At 37.9% G+C, this 24,645-nt stretch overlaps 2 protein-coding genes across 2 annotated transcripts; one reads left to right on the plus strand and one right to left on the minus strand.

Moving 5' to 3' along the window:
- Nucleotides 1-281: 281 nt before the first annotated feature.
- On the plus strand, nucleotides 282-21,543 carry LOC116291773 (cAMP and cAMP-inhibited cGMP 3',5'-cyclic phosphodiesterase 10A). Its single transcript, XM_089032730.1, has 27 exons — nucleotides 282-499; nucleotides 4,053-4,202; nucleotides 4,336-4,364; nucleotides 4,444-4,555; nucleotides 5,301-5,350; nucleotides 5,433-5,464; nucleotides 5,938-6,037; nucleotides 6,385-6,418; nucleotides 6,568-6,627; nucleotides 6,814-6,872; nucleotides 7,442-7,492; nucleotides 7,576-7,634; nucleotides 8,115-8,166; nucleotides 8,443-8,585; nucleotides 9,761-9,922; nucleotides 10,529-10,584; nucleotides 15,661-15,719; nucleotides 16,279-16,421; nucleotides 17,261-17,350; nucleotides 18,033-18,180; nucleotides 18,654-18,809; nucleotides 19,069-19,119; nucleotides 19,215-19,336; nucleotides 20,050-20,161; nucleotides 20,353-20,433; nucleotides 20,762-20,850; nucleotides 21,284-21,543. Exons 1-27 carry the CDS (start codon nucleotides 361-363, stop codon nucleotides 21,393-21,395), a joined length of 2,451 nt encoding a protein of 816 aa, XP_088888856.1. The 5' UTR covers nucleotides 282-360; the 3' UTR covers nucleotides 21,396-21,543.
- A 328-nt stretch (nucleotides 21,544-21,871) lies between these two features.
- Nucleotides 21,872-24,576, minus strand: LOC116303163 (glycoprotein endo-alpha-1,2-mannosidase-like protein). Its single transcript, XM_031712657.2, has one exon. It carries the CDS (start codon nucleotides 24,321-24,323, stop codon nucleotides 22,911-22,913), a length of 1,413 nt encoding a protein of 470 aa, XP_031568517.1. The 5' UTR covers nucleotides 24,324-24,576; the 3' UTR covers nucleotides 21,872-22,910.
- Between the last annotated feature and the right edge of the window lie 69 nt (nucleotides 24,577-24,645).

Consider the following 24,645-nt stretch of genomic DNA (forward strand, 5'->3'; position numbering starts at 1 on the left):
ATGTTCCCTAAAAGTTTAATTTTAAATTCCAATTTCACTAAAATGATTATTTAATGTTATTAATATTTAATATCAAGAGAAGGTCTCTTGTTAATATATAATTTTTCAAATAAATTTTCGGAAACGGAAACGGAAGTCAAGTGAAGAATCTTCTTCCGATAATTTACCGAAGTTTGAACGACAGTGTTTAGGGAAATATTTCTGAAATATGATTGGCTGACAACAAGCCGACGACGAATCTGCGCGTGCTCCGAAGTTGGTATAAAATCTGACGAAGAAGCTCCAAGGTAACAACAATGGCAATGAGTTTGTTGGAATCTTCTTCATGTTTAGTTTTCTCTGTAAGTTCTCCAAAAACAAATGAAAATGTCTTCTCCAACACGACAAGTTAGCGTCAGAAGGCTTCCACCTTTACCCAACCAAGTTCAGATAAGGCCAATTCTGAAAGAAAACGCTGCAAATCTTGAAGACGGACTCTTGAAAACTCGCCATTCGCGCGGTAAGTTTACTTCACTTTAATGTAAAAATTTTCTACTTTCAGTTAAGAAAACTTGTCAAGGTAATTCCCTAATGTCTTAATTATTATTCCTTCTTCGTTTGAAAAACTATAAAGCTTCACTTTCTTTTCATTGAGCAAAAACTATTGGGGGGAAAACATGAAGACTTCAATGGAGATTTGCTTCAAAATGCGGGACTAAGTTTTCGATTTTTATGCAAATATCAAAACAAATATTAAAACATCCCCGAATAGAAAATTGCCGAAGCTTCAATTTAAAAGCTTTAAACAGCTGAAAGTTAGATCAAACTCTTTCATTATTTAATATATTCAACACCATTCGAAACTCTAACGGAGGCCAAAGTACGACGTTATAGAAAAATAATGTAGAGTCTAAAAGTTTTCTCCCAAACCCTTGTAAATGTGTAAATAGCTACTTCTCCAAAACAAATAAATACACCTCTCTTATTGATTATTAGAATAATTTGGCAACTGCTGACAGAAAAATAGGTATTTTACAAGATTTTGTTCGTGTAGATGGGTTTATGAGTTCTAGGGTTTCAAATTTCGGGATTATTTGACTTGGCGTAATTTATGCACACTTTGTTGATGAAACTTGATATTTTCTCATTTAACTCTCATCGGGCTTTAAAATAATTGTGTGAAACATTACTATTAGGTCTTGTAGTATTGTTCTTTGTCATCACTAAATTGCATACTTAAAACTTGTTGAATTTAAAAATAATGAAATTTTGGGAAGAAAAGCACGATGTTTTGTTCCACAAAATTTAAATTAAGCTTGCAGTTTTTAAACCATGTAAAAAAGTTACGCTTTATTATTAGATGTTGACTGCATCGAAAGAAATGATTAGTTCTATAGCGAGTTAAAATTTAATTACTAGCTAAAAATATTCAACCGATTTTAAAGTTATCCAAATCTTAGAATCTGAAGACGAAAAACGACATGAAAAAAAAAGAAAGAAAGAAAGAAAATCAGTTCTATTGCTTTGAGACCATTTATCTTTTTCAAAACTAATAACAAATTTTCTATCTCAATTTATTTTCTTTTCTAATTGAGCTCTTTTTCCCTCGTTCTTATTTCAAGAAAGCCGGTTAATTTATAAGAGCAAATAATTTTAGATCACACAGAATATTAAACCTACCGTTAATTATCGTACGCTTTCAATTTTTTCGCATATTTGTTTTTATCGTTCAAAAAAGGAAAAATATACAACACTTTCTAAAATTAAAAAAAAGTCGGTATATCGTTATCTCTTTAAGATATTTATACTTTTCCCCTTTGATTTTTGACTCAATTGTTAAATCAAGCATTTGTTATCTAAGGTTTTGAAGAACTCCGGGTTTTTTATTAGTTTTTTTTAATTTTTTAATAAAGGCAGGCTATAGACATTTCTTTTACGTCATTTCAATATACTTGATGACTGGATCCTAAATACGCAAGCCAAGCAATGAAAAAAGCATATTGAAATCTTAATATCGGCCCGCTAAATAAAAGAAAAAGGCATTCCCTTAGCTTTCCTTGACACTAAATGACTTAGAAGTCCCATGGATTTCCCATCAAGCTAGACAACGATTTTTAATTAAAAGACTTTTTAAAATCCTTACTGTTTTTCATTGTTTGGTTATCCTTCTCGCATTGTTTTTAAGCCTCTATAGTTCTCACGGAGATCCATTACTTTTAAAATTAGTATTTCATAACCGCGGTATAGCAAATGGAACGGAAAATTAAGCCAAGATTTTTATGATACTTTTGATAAACAAAAGAATTTTTATGAATGTATGTGTTGTTTTTCGCTTCGAGGGGTTGTATCTTTCCAGTTTTCATGAAGGAGAACAACTATTAATTATAACATCTCGCGTATTTTTCATACTGTGTTTTTGACATGTATTTAGCGATATTGATCTAGAATTGAGATTCTAGAAAAAGTCAAAGAAAGATGGTTTTCCTTCTCAGACAGGTCCTTTAAAAAATGCTAAAGTGAAAACATGTCTCAAAATGTAAAAGTGAGAAAAGAGAGTGAAAGACAGGTTGGAAAAAGAAAAAAGAAAAAAAAAAAAGACGATCGGCACTATGAACCCGTAACAAAGCTTTTAACTCCTTCATTAAACTTTCCACAAAGTTATTAAAATATTAAGATGCTGTTTGTCGTTTTTATTAAATTGTGACGAAATGTTAAGTGTTTTTTGCAATTCTTCGGTCCGATGTAAGTGGAATTTAATGGCAAGAGACGAGCCGAGGAAACGGCGGAGACAGCAAAGCGGCAAAATACGCAGACTTCTCTCATTTGACATAAAATAGAAATAGGATAAGAAAAAGATTGTTTTTGTCTAGTGTCATAAAAAAGACAAGAATTTCCTTGAAAATGGTATGGTTTAATTTTTGATTTTTGACTTGTGTTACAGTAATTTAATGGTACTACGTCAACTCAACATTTCGCGGTAGGGAACTATGAAATTTCCTGGTTTACTAATCTGCACTCTTCGATTGAGGAAGAGGAAGCCATTTGAATTTCACGGCAAGAAAGTAATTTCAAATGCATAGCAGGTAGCTTGCAGTATAGAATCTGCAATTGGTTTTCAGGTTCAAGAGTTTTATAGTTGGGTAAACTGTCGGGTGTCTTTCTTGTGTTTTAGATTGGTTTAGAGAGGAGGCCATTTAAATGTCGACGGCATGGAAGCCATTTAAAGGTCATGGCATGGAAGGCATTTAAAGGTCATGGCAGTTCTGTAATTGGTTTTCATGTCAAAGAATTTTATTGACTACTGATTCGGATTTCGTTTTGCGTTTTTACATATTGTAAATGTATAGAAAAGGCTACGAGGAATATTTCTATCATAAGATTTAAAAGAATAGTGTCAAAATAAGTGAGCAAAGGGATAAAAAGTGCGAAGGGCGTAACCAGAGGTACAAATGGCAATGGGAGGAGCTAAGAGGTTTACTTGTGAATTCAATGGATACCATTATCTAAACTTGTGCGTGATGGCAGCCTTGCTGAAATCTTATATCGATATTTTTATATAGCTAATTGATCGTTCTTTATCTTGTTTTCATACGATAAGAAATAGTAATTAGAAAACTGATGTCTAGCTTAGTCTGTAAAAACATTCATTTTCTCTCTCATAACAGTAGATCCGCAAGGGGCTTTCGGGTTCAAGAAATTTTATTAATCACTGATTCGGATGTCGTCTTGCGTTTTCGATGGGTTCATAGAGGAAACCATTTCAATGTCACGGCATGAAAGTCATTTAAACGTCATGGCAGGTCTTCAATGGGCTTTCGGGGTCAAGAGATTTTATTAGGCACTGATTAAATGGCAATCGTGCGCCTTGGATTGGTTCAGAAGGGGAAGGCATTTCAATGTCATAGCAAGGAAGCCATTTAAATGTCATGGCAGGTAGTTTGCGGTAGTAGCCATTTTGATGTCTCAAACAATAATCACACCGACGATTAGTTCTTCCTAAGTTGCAAATTTTGCCCCCATCTCATATTTACCTATCTTGTGATTAATGTACTGGTTACCTTGGTTACTGCTAGGACTAACAGAACAGCAAGTCAAAGACTACCTTTTAGCCAACCCTAACGTACTAGATGAACTTGTACTGGAGGTAGCAAGCTGCGATCAAATCGAAAGATGGTTAATACGAAAATCTCACTATCTACGAAAAATCGAAGGAACTACTGAAGGTATGATAATGTTTCCGGTACGCAAATTAGATCGTATAGTACCGTCCTCAGGAACGCAGGAACCCCAAATGCTAAGTTATTTCCCACAGCGACCCCAAATGGAAAACATTTCTAATAACTTATTTTCTCTTAGGCGTCAATTCATCGCTCTCACGATGGAAGGTACGTCGGTTTTAACTCCTATTCTCTCGTACTAGTGAATGAGGCGTGATTTTAAAGATTTTGATATTTTTGATGCCAGTTCTGCGTACACTCGGACAAGCGCAAGATGCTTCAACAATTAACCAAAGATATCCATCAGCAACCACAGAAGGCACGAGTAATGAACGAACTCGTGAAAAGTATTGCTGCCGGTAAGACATATATAGAACACATTTCGTATGATCATTAAAAACAGTACTGACATACCGTACCGTGACCGTGACCGTGACCGTGACCGTGACCGTGACCGTGACCGTGACCGTGACCGTGACCGTGACCGTGACCGTGACCGTGACTTTGACCATGACCGTGACTTTGAACATGACCGTGACCCTTACCGTGACAGTGACCGTGACCCTTACCGTGCAGTTGCCAATAACTTTTGATCGAATCAGTGATCATCAATGTCGCGCGTCATGATTGGCTAAATCAGTCATCCAACCTCTATCCGACGTACTAAAGGTGCTGACGCACGGTGCAACATTGCGCGCAACATTGCAAGAAACAAATTTGAATCGGGGTGACACACATTGCAACAAAATCACGCAATATCGCTTGTGTCAGCCTGATATGTTAAGATGCATGGTCAGAAGTTATAAATTTGGTGCTAGCTGATTGGCTGGAAATTTCAAAATGTTGCAGGTAATGTTGCAGCCATGTTCATATGATGAAATTTGTTGCGCGCAATGTTGCAAGAGTAGAGCGCGATTCACAGCAACTTCAGATTTGTTGCATGCAACAAGTTTGGGGTAGACACACGCTGCAACAGTCCGGTTTCGTGCGATGTTGCATGCAATGTTGCACCGTGTGTCAGCACCTTAAGGGAGTTACGTTAGAAGATGGTTTCCCTTAACAAAAACGAATTGAATTAATTGATTTTTTTTATCGTCCTAACAGCGACTCATGCAGATCGACATTCCTTGTATCTTGTTGATAAGAACGGAACGGTAAGAACTAGAACCTGTACCTCTGACAAAACTATCTCATTCACAATCTTCAACTCGTCATCCTTTTTCACTTCTATTCTAGGATATCTATCTATATTCTGAAACAAAACCAAGGTATGTGTTACTTTTTTTGGTTAAAAGGCACGCTGCATAGTTTTGTCTTTATCATATTATTGTTCCATGTCTTTTTCTGAATTCCTGGGTAAACGTTACGTCATAGCCACCATCTTGGATGAATGGAACAAAGGAACCAACATGCCTGACATATTATGAATTTTTTTCCCTGAGCTTAACATTATGGTATAGCCGCCATGTTGGATGAATGGAACAAAGGAACCAACATGGCTGACATATCATTTTATCCTGGGCTTAACATTATGGTATAGCCGCCATGTTGGATGAATGGAACAAAGGAACCAACATGGCTGACATATCATTTTATCCTGGGCTAAACGTTACGTCATAGCTGCCATAAATTTCCTCTTGGCTTTTTCAGTTCTTATAATTATGCATCATGTCCGCCTTATCTCTATTTTTTAAGTGCTTGGGCTAACAATTATATTATACTTTGATTTAACTATTACTAGGTGTCGTACTCTTAATCGCCAACCCATCGGCAAAGGTTCTACTGTAGCAGCATATGTGGCAGAGAGTGGCGAGAATGTCTTCACTAAAGATATCTTAGGGGTGAGACCACCACGCTGCGCGCGGCATAACCGACAACAGCATGCAGAGAAATGTTACCCAAAGTTGCACTGGATCTGTTCCTGTAGCAAATCGCGCGACATACTCTATGCGTGCTAGTTTGATCTTGTTAAAAATGAACAATGAAAATGTGTAGCGCGTAGCATAGAAGTGTCAAATCACACGGCATTCATTTCCTCAACGTCAGTGGCCGTTGCAGACGTGTAGCGCGCAAAACACAGTTGCATATGACTTTTAAAATGCTTCTCCTTTTCGCTCGAGTGGTGTTCTCTTGATTTCATAAGGAAAGTGAATTTGCAGAACTATTATACTTTGCTCTTTTTGTTTAGGATGAAAGATTCCCTAAAGGGATCGGCATAGAAGGTATGATAGATCTGTCTGTCTGTCTGTCTGTCTGTCTGTCTGTCTTTCTGTCTGTTTGTCTGTATTTTCTTGATTTTCGATTTTCTCTCTTGCTTTTGTTTTTTTCCAAATGCTAAATTTATCTAATCTAGTTTTCTCCCCCTTTTAAGATAGTACTGCCCAGTCCGTTCTCTGTCAACCTATCATCCAATCAGATGGCATTTTAGTTGGTAAGGTGATCACGTGGTTTATCATTCTCACCTGGGATCTTCTATTCTTAATCAAGTTTTAATATTCAAAATGGCGATCAATACAATTTTACGTCATTTGGTGTTACCACAACGCATCATCTTTTAACAACCGTACAGAGTAAACAGGTCACATTTAGTAAATAACCGTGTTTGTTCTGAATGTAGGGGTTGTAGAGCTTGTCAAATCGTTAGGAAGTTCTCCTTTTCAAAAAGAAGACGAAGAGGTAGGAATGTCTTTTTATTCCTATGTCATGATACGATTTCAGTCAAGGCTAGACCTATTTAGACCTAGACCTTGAGAATAAGATTCTTTGTTTGAGTTGTATCGACATTCATGTGTCTTCTGATGTGAACTGTAGAACAAAGAAATAATACTCTAGGGAATGACACGTGGTCTGAAATGGTAAAACAATTACGCCCAAAGTAAAGAGATCTATTGTTGAGGGTCATATTTCCAAAGCTCCCAACGTTGATTGATCCGGTCGGTCCTTTGGTCGGTTGGTTGGTTGTCCATACCAAGTCTGATGCTTATTTTCTTTTGGTTGGTCGATTGGTCGATAGTGTGGTCGAATGATCCTTCGATCGTCGGTCAATCTGTTGGTGGGTTAACCCATCGATTTTGTTTCTCCTTCGTTTTGTTTATTGCTGACTTTGCTGCAAATTCTAGTTACATTCATTCCATTTTTCTATCTGTCTTAGTTCTTCCTTTATTGAATTACTTGAGATCCCATTTTTTTTCCTTTCTCTCGCTTTCAATCCCTTCTAATTTTCATTTTCTATCTGGCATATCTAGATTTTAAACAGTTACTTGGTGTGGGGAAGTATAGCAATTCATCACGCTGAGGTAAGTTGGTTTAATAATAGCTAATGATAATTATTTTTACTTTGACACTTAATTAATGCTCTTTATCTTCTTAATGTATTTAGATATCAAAGCAAATCCAAAAGCAAAAGGATTTAAACAGCTTTTTATTGAACGTCGTCAGGTAAACTTCATTTTTTCTTCTAGTTTATTGAGGGATGACTTAATTAATTAATATTAGTATTCAAATGATAACTTCGGTCCAAAACGTTAAACTTTATAATTTTCTTTAAAATCTTTAGCCTTTTATACTGAAACAAAAAAAAAAAAAAGCGTATTATGTCACTCAGTTCCTCCTTGTTACGTTATCACCCTTTTTGCCATTATCGTCATCATTTCATTTGCGAATAAAATCGTTATGAATAAATATGGGATATCAGGGGCGTGGAGAATTGCGAACGTTTGACCAATGGGAGTTTTTTATTTTTCTATTTTGTTGGGCTACCTGTGGATTTGGAGGGAATTTTCGCGCCAAAACGCGTGTGCTCACCATTCCAACTCTTGCTACGCCACTGTAGAACATGGGATTTGCTCACATCAACTGAGACCTCTGCACCTGCGTGATTTACATGAGTTTAGTTATTTTTTTCTGTTGTTATTGCAGATCGATTTTCGATGAGATATGTACCATGGATGTAGTTATCGAGAAAATTATGGTAAGTGATGGAGAGAAAGGAAGGGGAAAAAGGAAAAGAAGACAAATGGGATTTATTCAGAGGTTGATTTTTGTGGAGTGAGAGGAAAAACCGGAGAATCCGGAGAACAACCCTCGAGGAAAGAACCAACGATCAACTATATTTACATAGAAGTAGAATGGGCGAAATCATAGAAGGAAGGAACGAACAAGAGAATAAAAAATTGGAAGCCAAACATACTTATCTTCAACTTCAAATTTCTATTTCCCGTTTTCATTTTCCATTTGTCATCCCCAGGCTTTTGCAAAGAAGTTGGTCAATGCAGATCGTTGCTCTCTGTTTTTACTCGACACCAAAACAAATGAACTTTACGCAAATCTTTTCGACGAAGGAGACGAGGACGGTACGGGATTCAAGTTCAAAAACGGACTAGAAATAAGGTATTTAAACTTCAAAATCTTTCCGTCAAAGAGGCGATACAAATTAATTTCTTCCAACGTGAGCCTGCGTTCCTCTTTATGGATGAGACAGCGCGCACTCAAAATGGCGCATGCCTAAAGTGAGCGTCTTGCTCGTATAAAGTCATAGCCAGGCTTATTTCGTCTTTATCAAGATCAGTAACATTTACTACACTTAAGTTTTTGCTGGAATACACAGAGAGCCCGCTCTTACAACTTATCAAATTAAAAGTTGCGTGACGTATAATTCAAGTTCCTTCGAGTAAAGACTGCGCGCACCATCGTAATCATTGAAAAAATCCATTTTTAGAGATTTTAGATTTCTATATGGTAGATATCTTGAGCTTGGGCTACCTGTGGTCAGTCACCCACACAACGTAAACATAAGCTAGAGTGATTTTATTTAACCAGTGAAAGAAAAATGATTATTTAGTTTGTACTGGTTGATAACAAATCTTCTGCAAAAATAATGTGCCACTTTCCCCCCTTTCCCCCTAGCAATGTTGGCCAAGGAAGTTTTCTACACTGTAAACCGGTTGGCTGGTAAAATGCATGCGAGACAACATTGCTACGGGGGGAGAGGGGGGATGGTCCTCTTAAATACTAGGTGGCACATTTTATTTTGCAGAAGATTGTAGAGTGATTTTATTTAACCCGTGAAAGAAAAATGATTATTTAGTTTGTACTAGTTGATAAAAAACAAAAGAAAACAATGGGTTTAGAGTCTTCTACTAACTATTTTGCGTACTTTTTTTTTCACGGGTTAAATGAAATCACTTTAGACAAGTGGGTGTGTCTCAGTGTCATATATTTTGATTGTGAGAAGAGATAACTAGCTAAAAACTAGTGTGAGCTGCGTCGGTGTTTATGATGAAACAGTAATGATAAAAGGGTAAATTATACACCGTGAAAAGATGAAAAAACTTACTGACGTTTCGGACGCTAGTCCTTCGTCGGAGTAAAAGAGCTCTTCAAAAGAACGGACGCTAGTCCTTCGTCGGAGTAAAAGAACTCTCCTCTTTTACTCCGACGAAGGACTAGCGTCCGAAACGTCAGTAAGTTTTTTCATCTTTTCACGGTGTAAAATTTACCCTTTTACCATCACTCTAGTCATTTGTGTGTATCTAAGTGTCATATATTTCGATTACGTTCAATAGATTCGAAGCTACTAAAGGCATCGCTGGTTACGTAGCTTCCAAAGGGATGATACTGAACATACGCGATGCTTATAGAGATCACCGATTCAACCGAGAGGTAGACATGAAGACTGGCTACACCACGCGAAATATACTCTGCGTGCCCGTCAGGTGTAAAGGAAGGTATGGAAACACACGGAATATCCTTCGTTTGCGCATGACGTCATAGACGCCATGTTGGAAGAATTTGACAAAAGCTTTTTCAATGATTTCTTTTGTCATATCTTCCAACATGACGGCAATGGCTTTATTTGAGTTATTTTACTCTCTTTGGAATGATTGCAAACTAAGTATAGACCCCTTGCTACCCCTTGCAGCACGTCGGAATGCAGCTCAATTTGGAGGACATAACAATAGGTTTCCAATTCTCAGGAGATAGAAATCCTTTTGTTTTGTCCTTCAAATTGAACTGTTTTAACGTCACGTGCAGGGGGGTCTACTCTATTAGCTATATCAAGGGCGGATCCAGGGGGAGGGTCGGGGGGGTCGCGACCCCCCTGTCATTCCTGAGGTCAAATGGGCTTCCTGTGGTAAAAATGCGACTGGGATTCCCTTGCCCACAAAATTTACCCCTGAGACCCCCCCTTCAAAAAACCCTGGATCCGCCCTTGTATATTGCTCAACTTTCTGTGTAATAATTTGAATGTGTCAGCCACTTGTCGTGCTCAAAATCTCTGTATTTGTAACTTGTTTCGATCTTAACATATTTACTTTGTCTATTTTCTTTAGTATTATTGGTGTAGTCCAAATGGTCAATAGTTATAGGGGATTCTTTTCGACTGAAGGTAACACAATTTTTAATCCTAAATTCTTCGTTACTTCTTTATAAAAAAGGAAAAAATATATAATCTGTCAAGAAATAAACTAGTCTGTCAAAAGGATGTCAGAATTAAACTAGTTAGTCATTCCTACTCAAAAAACCCGCTCCAAAGAGTACGCTTGCCATACAGCCAATGACTATAAGGGATTATTACACGTGCTCATCTTATCCAAGAACATTTATGGAATGGAATAAACTCCCAAAGGAAACAGCACTTGCCACCTCACTGGCTTCATTTACACCTTTTGCTGTTCATTAACAGAAAATGTACATTCATTTGTGCCAATAGTTGTATCAATAACGTGTAATGTACTTTCATCAACACCACAAGTAACATCATTAGCGCGGATCAACTTTCAATAACGATAATTGAATATGCGTGTACATTCATGGGCATCAATGGACAATCAATAGCGCGTTCGTACATTCATATGCGCGGATTGTATTTTCTTGTGCGCGAAGTTCAACTTCAATAACACCAAATGACAAACAATTGCATTTATGGACAATCATTTACCCAAAAGTGAAAATTCATTAGTGCTATTAGCATAATCATTGACAATCTATAACGCGTTTGGACAATCATGAGGGTCAACGTTATATTCTATAGCGTGGTTCGACAAACATTTGCATGATTCGAATGAACAATAAGAGAAATAAAACAATCATTAGCGATTTTTAAAAAAACTATTTTAGCCTTCAATTTCTTCGCCATTTATACATCGTGGCAAATACGTTTGCATATATCTGAACCACAGATCACATTTAGCGATAGTGATGGTTGCCACATTTCTCTGGAACCCTTCCCTTCCACAAACATTTGCATGATTCGAATGAACAATAAGAGAAATAAAACAATCATTAGCGATTTTTTTTATCACTTTAAAACATATAAAAAACTCAGGAAACTGCCTCCATAATAGCGGCTGCGTAGGAGAATAGCAATTAGCTCACTTAAAGCAGCAATCAAAGCCGACATCAGCCGTCCAGAGATCCAACAACATACGAACTGTATTGGGCTGAGGCAAGACGACAAGGGATTGCTCTAGGTCTCTACAGAAAGCAGTTGCTAATGGAAGGGTTCCAGAGAAATGTGGCAACCATCACTATCGCTAAATGTGATCTGTGGTTCAGATATATGCAAACGTATTTGCCACGATGTATAAATGGCGAAGAAATTGAAGGCTAAAATAGTTTTTTTTCAAATCGCTAATGATTGTTTTATTTCTCTTATTGTTCATTCGAATCATGCAAATGTTTGTCGAACCACGCTATAGAATATAACGTTGACCCTCATGATTGTCCAAACGCGTTATAGATTGTCAATGATTATGCTAATAGCACTAATGAATTTTCACTTTTGGGTAAATGATTGTCCATAAATGCAATTGTCTGTCAATTGGTGCTATTGAAGTTGAATTTCGCGCACAAGAAAATACATTCCGCGCATATGAATGTACGAACGCGCTATTGATTGTCCATTGATGCCTATGAATGTACACGCATATTCAATTATCGTTATTGAAAGTTGATCCGCGCTAATGATGTTACTTGTGGTGTTGATGAAAGTACATTACACGTTATTGATACAACTATTGGCACAGATGAATGTACATTTTCTGTTAATGAACGGCAAAAGGTGTAAATGTACAATTTCCAACATTTATTCATTTAGTTTATTTGAAAAACTTCATTTATTTTGAGCGGTCTAAAATGCTCAACACTGAGCGAATAACCTTATTGGTAAATGTAAAAATATGTAAGAAGAAGGATAAGGAACGCACTACAATGTGATCTAATCTATAGAAATGAGACAGAGACAGAGAGAGACAGAGAGAGACAGAGAGAGACAGAGAGAGACAGAGAGAGACAGAGAGAGACAGAGAGAGAAAGAGAGATACAGAGAGAGACAGAGAGAGACAGAGAGAGACAGAGAGAGACAGAGAGAGACAGAGAGAGACAGAGAGAGACAGAGAGAGACAGAGAGAGACAGAGAGAGACAGAGAGAGACAGAGAGACACAGAGAGACACAGAGAGACACAGAGAGACACAGAGAGAGACAGAGAGAGAGAGAGAGAGAGATGTCTTTTATTTAATCTCGGGAAATTTCATCAATGTACAAATTGGTTTTCATGAAAACCGAGTTCATAGGTAATATATATAAAAAATTAATAATAACGTTAAGAATATATAGACAGATTTATGAAATAAATTCTCATCTACCCCCCAAAAATATTATAGTAATTAAAGTGTTAAGGACCAACAGACGAAAGATTCCTCTTAAAAGATTTTAAATTATTGGACAGTCTGACACTTTGGGGTAACGAGTTCCACACTTTTGCACCGTCATAAGAGAGAGCTCTTTTTAAAAACTCAGTGCTGGGTTTCGGTAACTTTAAGCACTTCTCTCTACCACGAAAATCGTAGGTATTTTCTTGAAAATAAAAGAGTTCCCTTACAGATTTTGGTGCAAGTGCATTTAAAGTCTTAAACATCATTATTGCTTTATGCTCCTTTCTTCTTCTTTGTAAGCTTTTCCAGCCTAAAGAAGTTAAAATATCACTAGATCTGACATCGTAGCTGCTTTTTGTTATTATTCTTGCAGCTCTATTTTGCATTTTTTGCAATCTTTCAGCAGACGTTACTGGTAAATTATCCCATACCACGTCACAATAGTCAAACCAAGGTAAAACGAGAGCCTCATATATGGTAATAGCTGTCTCCAAGGGGATGTAATCGCGGACTCGTCTTATGCCACTCAATCCAGAGGATATTTTTTTACAAATGTAATCAATATGAGCAACCCAAGACACCCGTTCGTCAATCACAACACCCAGAGTTTTTGCTGTAGAGACTCTAGTAATTGGTTTGCTATTTAAATATATGTGTGGTTCGGAGGTAATTTTTTTCAATTTATCGTCAGAAGCAATAAACATGTGCTCTGTTTTAGCTGAATTTAAGCTAAGTTTGTTAGCTTTCAACCAGTTATGAATATTGGAAATATCAGCGTTCACCTCGTCAAATAGAGTCTTTTGTGATGTGCCACAAGTGGTGAGACTTGTGTCATCAGCATACATTCTAGCATTTGAAAATTTGACACTATTTGGCAGATCGTTTATGTAAATAATAAATAATAATGGCCCAAGGATTGAGCCTTGAGGGATGCCGCAATCGAGTGTTCTAGAGCTAGATAAGGTATGGTTTATGTAGCATCTCTGACTACGATCTGTGAGGTAAGATTTGAACCACTTTATCGACTCTTCTGCAATCCCATAATAGTATAATTTGTGGAGAAGTATGGAGTGATTTACTGTGTCAAAAGCTTTTTTAAAATCTAGGAAAGTGACACAGTTCAATTTACCTTCATCCATATTGGTAAGCCACTCCGTTGTGGCTTCTAGGAGTGCAGTAGTAGTCGAATGAAGCGGTCTAAATCCCGACTGCTTTTGAGAAAGTAAATTATTTGAGTTTAGATACTCATATAACTGGTTAAAAACTATTCTCTCGAAAATCTTAGCAATAGTAGGTAAGACCGAAATGGGACGGTAATTATTCAAATCATCTTTGTCATTAGCTTTATGAATTGGCGTAACTTTCGCAAGTTTCAAGCCGTTGGGAAAAATCCCTTTATCAACTGATTGATTGAATAGCTTCACTAGTGATTGACTTATTACTGGTGAAGCAATCTTGATGAAATGAGATGGTATACCGTCAAGACCTGTCGCTTTTTTAACGTCAATAGAATTAATGATTTTCATAAGTTCATCAACTGATGTGTGTCGTAAGGTGAATGTTGAGCCAATTCTAATTAGATAATCATTATAAGCAGTCGGTCCATCGGGAATTAAACAAGCTAATTTAGTCCCAATTTCAGAAAAATGACAATTGAATACCTCAGCTATTTCCTTCGAGTCACACATCGATGTATCACCTGTTTTGATAGATGTTACATAAGAGCCAGATTTAGTCCTTCGTGAGAGGACTTCATTAATAGCTTTCCAGACCTCCTTTGAGTTTTTTGAATTTTGTGCAAAATGATTTTCATAATATGACTTCTTGGCTCTTTTTATCTCGTTGTTGACGCGATTTCTAATAGACTTATAATCACTCCAGTCGTCCCTCGAATTCGTTTGAGTAGCTTTTTGTTTCATTTTATCTCTATCGTACATAGCTTTCCTCAAATCAGTTGTCATCCAGGGAGACTTCTTGTTTCTTATTCGTTTTGTTTTGATCGGAGCGTGCGAGTCAAGAACAGAGAGAAATAACTCTTTCCATCTGTCCCACATGTCATCCGGGCTTTCCTTATTATCCAAACAATCCCAAGGGAGTGTTGCTAAATCCATAAGAAACTTGTCGGAGTCAAAGTTTTTAGCCGATCTAAATGAGATCTTACAGTGATTGTTGTTTGTCGGAATTGCTATTTTCCGTATTGTATAAACCAGACTATGGTCACTGATACCAATGTGAACCACTCCACTTCGGACTACCCTATCTGGGCTATTCGTTAAGATCACATCAATGAGGGTTTTACTTTTTTCAGTGACTCTAGTTGGTTCTGTGATTAACTGCGTAAGTTGAAACAATTCAGCAGTCGTATTCAAATAGCGGGTTTGCTGATTAATATTAGTAGATAATAAATCACAGTTTAAATCCCCTAGGATATAAATTTCCTTAAACTCAGAATCTATTTTTGTTAACACATTTTCAAATATATTGAAAAATGAGCGTGTATCATAGTTAGGAGGCCTATAACAGGCTAAAACGGCAAAAGACTTGCTATTTGGCTTCATGATTTCAAAACACAGGGACTCTACTTTATCATCAGTTAAGTCACTACGGTTTTTCCCATTTACGCCCTTTTTCAAGTATAAACAAAGAGAGACAGAGAGAGACAGAGAGAGACAGAGAGAGACAGAGAGAGACAGAGAGGGAGGGAGAGAGAGAGAGAGAGAGGGGGAGAGAGAGACAGAGAGAGGGAGAGAGAGACAGAGAGAGAGGGAGAGAGAGTATTTTTGACATGACACTCTTTTTTGGTCTTCAGATGCGCAGTCGTTTGAGATGTTCGCGGGATACTGCGGGTTAGCTTTACATTACAGTCAGGTAAATCAAACATTGTTTGGGTTTTAAGTTGATAAATATAAAAATTTTAAAAATCACTTTTGGTATTTCCCCATTTATCTTTTCGTATAAATGAAGTCACGTTTAGTTTTACCATAAACGCATCCCACACGGAAAGGAGTGAGTATGCATTCAAAGCCATCAAAGTCACAAGCGAAATTTTGAGTTTGGTGGTCATAGCAAGGGGTTAATTATCTACGGTCTAGGGGCCGACTAACCTCTCCCTTAGGCTTTGGGCGAGCTTCCTGATCAGTCTGTAATTCTTCGGATAGCGGTGTCGTGGTCGAAATCTCCGGCGTACCCGTAAATGCTTCGCGCTGCCATACGACGGTTCAGCACTCGATATCTGAAAGTATGGTCCTAAATTCTTAAATTAACAACACAGAAACCAACAATAAAATCTGGTATTCCGAACGAAATAACCTGTTTAAGAGACTCCTTAATGCGCATGCGCCGTTAACATGCCTCTTACCCGTTCTTGGTTTTTGGACAATATTGATGTTCGATTGAATTTTTCTCATTTTTTCTGCCTTTTTTTCAGGTCTACAACTGTTTATGCCGTGCTCAACAAAAGCACCAGGTTGCGTTAGAAGTTCTAACTTACCACTGTCGTGGAACGGACAAAGAAATCGAAGAATTTGCCATGGGTTCTCAATTGGCCATGGTCCCTCCTGACTTTTACAGGTATGTTTGCTAATTGGGCCGCCTACTCAGCCAATTCCCAATTCTCTCACTAACTCAGCCGCCTACTCAGCCAATTCCCAATTCTCTAACTAACTCAGCCGCCTACTCAGCCAATTCCCAATTCTCTCACTAACTCAGCCGACTACTCAGCCAATTCCCAATTCTCTCACTAACTCAGCCGCCTACTCAGCCAATTCCCAATGTAATCGTAAATCTTGATTAGAGTTCTTTAAACTAGCAAAATGTGTGAATAAAATAAATTTTAACCCAATCTTTGTTGCTGTACTACGAAAACTGCAACGCAATCGAAACTTCAACGATCGTTGTCCGCCATCTTGAATTTTTGAGAGGAGTGAGACTGGTGAGAAGTATGCCTTGATTACATGCTCCAGTGATTTCCAGTTTACCGCCTATTTCAATTTCATAACCGCCTACCAACAATTTTATTGACAACTCTGGTATGTTGTGTCTAGTTACTATTACATCCATAGTTTCTACTTAACACCCTGATATCTCTCCTCTCCTCTCCTCTCATCCAGGGGATTTCGCTTCTCTCAGCTCAAACGAGTGATAGCCAATCAACGAACATTTTGTTCGTAGCTCAATATTTTTAACTCTATACCTGATTGAAGTTAAATTGGAGTGGTCTCTCTTCACCTGTACTGCACTGCGCTGTTCTGTCTTCTCTTCTTTTCACCACTCCTGCTGTCCTGTCCTGCCCTATCATATCCATTGAAACACAGCAAGCTTGCTCCCTCTTAATGGCCTATTGGATTTCGTCAATCCCGTGTCATGACCGTAACAGTGACCTTGTAACAATGTCTTCTTCATTCCTTTAGCTGGGACTTCGACATCCACCAGGATTACGATCTGCTGACCAAATACTTCATTCATATGACACAGGACTTTTTTGAGTCATGCCAAATCAAGTAAGTAAAGGAGTTAAAAATGGTCACCCGTAAAAAGCCGGGCGCTCGGTTAATAGAGGTGACGATTGTTCAACGGTCGGTTAAAGGAGGGTACCTCTTATTAGGTTTAGCCTTCAGGGCCCAGTTGTACGAAGGCTGGATAGCGCTATCCGAACGATAAATCATATTCAGTGGTTAAATTTATTAGATAACGGCGTCGACTTATCGACTGGATGAGGATTTATTCGTCGGATATCGCTATCCACCCTTCGTACAATTGGGCCCAGAGATGATCTCTCGGTTGTTCAAGAGAGGTGTTCGCTAATCCAAATGGCCGGTCCTACCTCATTATATATCTTATATTATTATATAATTACCAATGAAATATCTATTTTTCTCTATTTCGAAAAATTGATATCTTCACACGTGAAAATAACATGTTGCTTTCACGTGTGAGATAACACCATTGCGATGGCTATTCAAACAAAAACAAAAAAAACAAAAAAAACGGAAAGAATTGCCTGAAAAACTTCATTGATAATTATATAATAAACAGAAGATTACATGGCCGCTTGGAGATACGAATTTTATCTTCTCGTGTTGAAAATCTCTCACGAGTGAACGTAGCGATCTTTTCAACACTCGAAGATAAAATTCGTATCTCCGCGCGCCCATGTAATATCCTCTATTTATTTTCTTTCAGAGTGGATCTTGAAACCATTGTTCGTTTTACCCTGATGGTTCGTAAGTGTTACCGAGACATTCCCTATCATAACTGGGCACACGCCTTCTCAGTTTCGCACAGTGTCTACATCCTTCTTCGTAAAAACAAGAATCTCTCTCCACTCGAGGTAAAATACAAGACACTTAAAAGTATATTACAGTAAATGTATAGCGCAGTTTTCATACCAGTGGTAAAGAAACGGCAAATTTGTAGTCGTACTGTAGTCGTACAATATCTTAACCGTAACCGTAACTACGCGCTGTGATTGGATAAGTTACTGATACACAATGGGAAACAATTTCAATGTTGCGTTATGTTGTTCTAGGGCTCTATCTGTGAGTTAGCCTTGCCCTAACTTATAGATCAATCCAGAGGTTGTTTCAGGGTTCGATCTGTGAGTTAGCCGTGCCCTGACTTAGATCGGCCCAGTGGTTGTTCTAGGGTTCGATCTGTGAGTTAGCCATGCCCTGACTTAGATCAGGCCAGAGATTGTTTCAGGGTTCAATCTGTGAGTTAGCCATGCCCTGACTTAGATCAGCCCAGAGGTTGTTTCAGGGTTCAAACAAATTGAGGTTTGGTTTCTCTTTATTTCTGTTGTAGAAACTCTCTCTGTACATAGCCGGGATCTGCCATGACGTGGACCACCGCGGGAAAAACAACGCATTTATGCTGCAAACCAAAACACCTTTAGCCAACCTATACACTACGTCTACTATGGAATGGCATCACTTCCATCAGGGCGTCTTTATCTTAGAGGTATATAATTTGTTAGCAAATTAGGTTATCAACGCTGTTACTGATTTGCTGTCATGTTGGTTTAATTGAACAGGGGAAAAAATCATTTTCCCGCCGGAGCCGAGCGCGCTGAACATTTTAAAATTTATCTTATAGGTAATTTTTGGGCTGCAGTAGGTTATTAACGGTGTTACTAGTTTAATAGCCATATGCGTTTGTATATGAAGAGAGCCAAATTATTCTCCCGCCCTTTCTTACAAGTTGTAATTTTATTTTTTAGAATGAAGGACACAACGTGTTTGGACACCTGAATCCAGTCGATTATCGAAGCGTAAGTACCAGGCATCGAGCTACAAATATCTTTTAAAGAATAGTTTTTACAGGTTACTCATTTTTTATTATAATTGCTTCTTGATGCCTTGATAGGTTCTCGAAGGACTTCAAGAAGCCATTCTCGCCACCGATCTGGCCTTGTTTTTTGGCACTAGAAGCGACCTGGAAAAGATCCATCAAGACAATTCCTTTGACTGGGAGAATGAAGAACACAGGTCAAGTTTAAGTTGTTTCTTAAGCATTTTTTTTTTTTTTTTTTTTTGCTTTTTGCACACCTCTAATAGAGCATTTTTTTATCCTTTATGAAGTTTCACGAGACGATTCGCAACGACCATTTTTTGCGCAACAATGTCTCGCGAAAAATTGTTCTCGTGTAACAAGGCGCGCGGTTACAATTTTTAACGATATTTTGTTGCAGCAACGTGTTAGAATTTTTGAACGACCTTTAAGACTCACAACCTTGTTGCCATCGATTTGTGTTGCCGCGCGCAATATTGTTGCTCTAAAAATCGTATCGTGTAACATGACCTTAATGGTGCAGTGCCCTACCGTGACTGTGACAGTGCCATTTCCGAGTGTTCTGATTGGATGAAGATCAGCCACCCTTTAAATCTCACAACATTATTGCCATCGATTTGTGTTACTGCGCGCAATGTTACAAAAGGTCAACTTTTACCACAACAATGTTGCTCTAAAAATTGTTTCGTGTAACGAAACCTTATGGTGCAGTTCAATGACTGTGACGGTGCCATTTTTGGGTATTCTGATTGGATGAAGATCAGCCTCGCGTGCTCTTATTATTTCAAAAGATATCGTCAACTCTGTGCAGTGAGAATAATCATACCTTATTTCACAGACATACGAAATCTAATATATGTTCCCAAGCATTTCAAATTACTTTGACATATTTGTATTTCTTAATTTACAGAAGTTTAATTCGTCGCTTGATTATGACGGCATGTGACCTTTGTACCTCGGCAAAACCTTGGCACGTTCAGAAAACAGCTGTTAAATTGGTTTTTGAGGAGTTCTATACACAGGTACGTTTAAAGATGCGGACATCAAAGGCCTGCAACTTGTAGAACAACATTGTTAAGTCATATGTTGCAGAACTATTGTTGGAGGGGAGGGGTGTTTGAGACAAGTAGGGTGATTCTTCCCCCCCCCCTCCCCTCCCCTCCCCTCACCTGGATGTGATTAAATCGTGGGCTGATCGAAATTATTCCTTCAGGGTGATGAGGAAAAACAGAAAGGAGTTGATCCGTTGCCGATGATGGATCGCACAAGAAAGAAAGAGCTTCCTCAAAACCAGGTCAGCAGCTTAGCGCGGAACTTTTGTACAGTGTTACATACAATGTTTGTATAAACAGTACGACCCCTTATGAAGATTTCCATTGACTGCCCTCTTATTGGTCATAGATGACCTAAGAATGTTCAAAACTCACGTGGAACCACGAGTGCACTCAGTAAAGTTTTGAACATTTTAAGACTTTCATTCGTATCGTTTCCCACTCATGCAAAAAACTGCTCTACGATCTACGTGCTGTTCATTACAAAAAGTGTTCCCCACATGAAAACCACTCATTACCCAAAGAATACTTAATTTCTTTTCCTTTTCTCACAATGTCTTAAATCTGTAGGTGGGATTTCTCAAAGGTATTGTCAAGCCATGTTTTCTTTTGCTACAATGTTACATCAACGACATGGAACACCTGATGTACAACATTGAGTAAGTAGAAAAATGTTTTTCTTTGTAGTACTTTAAATTGGTAGCTTTTTCAACTGGCTTGCGTGAGCTGACTATGCAAATATGACACCCCCTCCCCTCCCCTCTTTCAATTGGATCAAACTACAGTTTACTAGCTTAGTGAAATTCCAATAGACTCCCACGGCTCGGGCATAATGTTTTCCCATTTCAGACTAAGTATTGTTCCTTTGAGAAAAAGATTCTGTTTGAGCTACATCCATATTCCTGTGCCTTCTCATGCACAACTGTGCATAACCAAAGAAATGATACTCAAGGGAATGACACATGGTCTGAAATGGGAAAAAATAACACCCGAGTCTAGGTCTATTCCATCGCAAGTGAAAAGCAAGCCTTAGAATGCTTTAACCAAGCCATGCCCACTCTTATTCACCACCATCATGTTTATACCTTTCAGAAACAACTTAGCCCAATGGGAGAAGATCGACCTGCGCCAGAGATCCCAAACACAATTACTCATACCAGAGGAAGAAAGAATCCAGCGCTCATTATCCTTCATTGATTATTAAGATATTATTAGAACCATTTATTTTATAACCTTGTATATTATCCAAAAGACCTGATCGTTGAATCACATCTTCCAAGAAGAGAAATATTTGTAAAAAGTTTTGTACAAAAAGCTGCACAAATCTAGTAAAGATATTTTATTTTTCTAAATTCGTTTTTTATTGGTACCCTTGACTGTAACTTTCACAAGTTTTAAGGCTGCGTTCATAATGTGTGGCAGGGGGAGGGGGGGGAGGCAGGTGAAAATTTGAAATGTCCAGAATATTTTTTTAAACCCCCCCTTAAAGTCATGCAAAAAAATACGATCCCCCCTAAGCAAGGCTTGTAGTTTCTTCCAAAAATTGTGCATCCCCCCCCCATTTTTCTGATAAAAATTTTCCTATCCCCCCCTTTTTCCTACCAAAATTTTCCCAATCCCTCCCTTAATTTCAAATTCCCCTGCCCCCCCCCCCCCCCTGCCATACATTATGAAGGCAGCCTAAGAATGATTCTGGAGAGAGTAAAAGTTAAATATTAATTTTAGTGCACAAGCATTACTCATAAATACAGGTTATTATATATAGACTTTTGGAATGTCTGCTGGCCTTTACACAAGCAATAGAGTGAAGTCACTAAACCCATGAAATAGATACAGTCAATGTCATTAACTTTGTCCACCGAAAAAAGACATTTAGACATTAAGACTAAAAGAAATATCATGTGTTTCATTATGTATTCTTTGCCTCGTGTGCGTCAGCCTAACTTTGAATGTAAGATTCAACTAGTCAATCGAAAATCCAGAATGCCCAGACCATTTAGTGAGGATATACGATGGAGAATGGTATTTCAGCATTTGTTTTATGCCGAAACATTCAAGGAAACACGTGATATTTCTTTTTAGTCTGAATGTCTAAATGTCTGAATGTCTTTTTTCAGTGGACAATGTTAATGACATTGACTGTATTTATTTCACTAATACACATTAGTAGACCATCCCTAATTCCATTTTTTGTGTGTCTATTACACCTTGAATAACATTCTTATTTCACAGGTTAAATGTCTTTATCCTATCTTAACAAACCTAAGCAATACTGAATTGAATTTTTAAAAAATGATTTGAGTTTGGATTTTCAGATGCCAGTAACTCTGAGTTAATACAAGTTACTGTGCTGTCACACTCACATGAAATCTAATCTATTGAATTGATAATAGTTAAATAATCCTAATAGCTGTTTGACCTTTGTCAATAACCTTTATAGTAAATTTAGGTGTACTGTTATCCCAATAGCCCACCTCCGAGATATGCTTCGATTGTCACGCACAAAGGTTTCAAAATGCTCAGTCATTCGTGACAGGTCATGCTGAAACCTTTGTGCGTGACAAGCGAAGCATATCTCGGAAGTGGGCTATTTAGACCACAACATGGCCTACTTCTATAAGACTAGTTGCAAACAAAGACATAATACTCAAGTGAATGACAATACATATCTAAAATGAGAAAATATTACACAGTGCTTGTGATTGGCATGTGAATTGAATTACTTATTTTGTGATTCTTGATATTTTTTGACAAATTCTTTAGTTAATTTTATATAATAATCAGGTCCTTCAGGAGTGTAGTCATTGTAAGTAATTCCTGACACTTGCTTGGGAATAGCTTCTTCAATCTGTGTTCCTTCGTGCCATTCATTGAACGATGTTATTGAAATAATCTCTGGTTTAACACTGATTGCAGCATTCCAGCTTTTCTTATAATACTCCCCACCTTGCCGAGACCTAGTATTCTGAGAATTCCAAGGCCGAACTCGAGTGTCGATATACCCTGGGCCAGCACTTGGGATAAAAAGGGTCCCAGTTTGGGTGGCATAAGCAGAAAGCTGAGGCCATATTCTCCACGTCGAACCATATGTAAAGCCATCCGTAGCAAAATAGGTATATAACCCATCAAATCCACCAATGAGGATAGTATCCTTGTGTGTTGCCTTGACAATCAATCCTATGAAAATACAGTCATATTCTGTATTCCGAATGCTGTGGGAACCCTGTGGCTTTAGCAGCTTTGCCCAGTCTGCGTCGGGGGTGAGATATGAGTCATAAATGTAAAGTAATGGCAACATTCGACCATCTTTATGCTTGTGCTTATAAAATGCCTTATGCTCGGCATACGTCTTAACAATATACTTCACGTCTTCATGTAGTGTCTTGTCGTTACGGCCCTTATAAGGCTCTATATGTAAGGTCACTTTTAAATTGTACATTAAAGCAATCTCTAGCAGTAGAGGTATTAAAGTGTCTGGGGGTCCACCTTGGTCGTCAGCTTTTCCAGGGGGGTACCACGACACGGCAAGTACCCCAATGCCCGCCCTACAAAGCTGCTTCATGTGATTATGAATCACTTTTGGGTCCTTTGAGCTGTACGGCCCAAGAGCTGGGTAATAATTGGCTCCGATATCCTCCGGGGGCACGTGGGTACCCTTTGCGTATTTCTTGGCTATAAGAGGATCCCAGTGTGGCAAATACTTGTGATTCCAGTGTACATAATTGCCATTTTTTGACGGATCCCCATACCACATGTAATAAAATATATGAACGCTATAATTTGGTGGTTGGGCGAGAAGCTCTAAGTTCACATCTCCGGTTGTTGCTTTTTCCTCTGTAACAACAGCTTTCCCAGCTTTCCTTAATCTTGCTTCCTTCTTCTCTTCTTGTTCAATAAAATCAAAGAATGTTGAATTCAGAGTTCTATTTCTTTTCATTAAATCTTTCAAATATTCTTTGGGGTCCAAGTATCTCTCCCAGTCTCTCGTTATCTTGGACTTCCTAACTTCTTCTTCATCTTCAACCTCACTTGACGAAATTCTACGCATTATAAACACGCATCCAAACAAAAATACAGCTGCAGCTGCAAGGTAAATGAACTTCCTACGTCTGCGACCAAGATTGAACGCCATAATTTCCCAAATTGTTTTCTTTCGATTATTTTTTTTGACCTAAATTTTGGAAAGTGTATCAAGTTACACTCCAGTAGATCCTCCAGTAGTTATAATTAGATATTATGAAGATCGGCTCAAAAAATTGCAATATTTGTCTTCCACGTAAAAACCGCCCACACTATCCGATTTGTTAACAAAAAATCAACTTAAGATGAAAATAAAAATGGAAAACACAGATTAAAACTACACGAGGAGGCTCTTAAATTATTTACAACAAAATATCCGCCATCTTGGATTATGAAGGTGCGAACAATAACAACCAGCGGATATAGCTCCTGCG

The sequence above is a fragment of the Actinia tenebrosa genome, unplaced genomic scaffold (assembly GCF_029948245.1).
Source record: "Actinia tenebrosa isolate PJP-AT-01 unplaced genomic scaffold, QUT_ActTen_1.0 PGA_scaffold1__47_contigs__length_23844297, whole genome shotgun sequence".
NCBI classification, from domain to species: Eukaryota; Metazoa; Cnidaria; class Anthozoa; order Actiniaria; family Actiniidae; genus Actinia; species Actinia tenebrosa.

Coding starts and splice junctions, on each gene's coding strand:
- LOC116291773 (XM_089032730.1), top strand. CDS start 361: ATGAAAATGTCTTCTCCAACACGACAAGTTAGCGTCAGAAGGCTTCCA. Junction 4,556..5,300: donor CGTGAAAAGTATTGCTGCCG/GTAAGACATATA, acceptor TCGTCCTAACAG/CGACTCATGCAGATCGACAT. Junction 7,635..8,114: donor TTTTTATTGAACGTCGTCAG/GTAAACTTCATT, acceptor TTGTTATTGCAG/ATCGATTTTCGATGAGATAT.
- LOC116303163 (XM_031712657.2), bottom strand. CDS start 24,323: ATGGCGTTCAATCTTGGTCGCAGACGTAGGAAGTTCATTTACCTTGCA.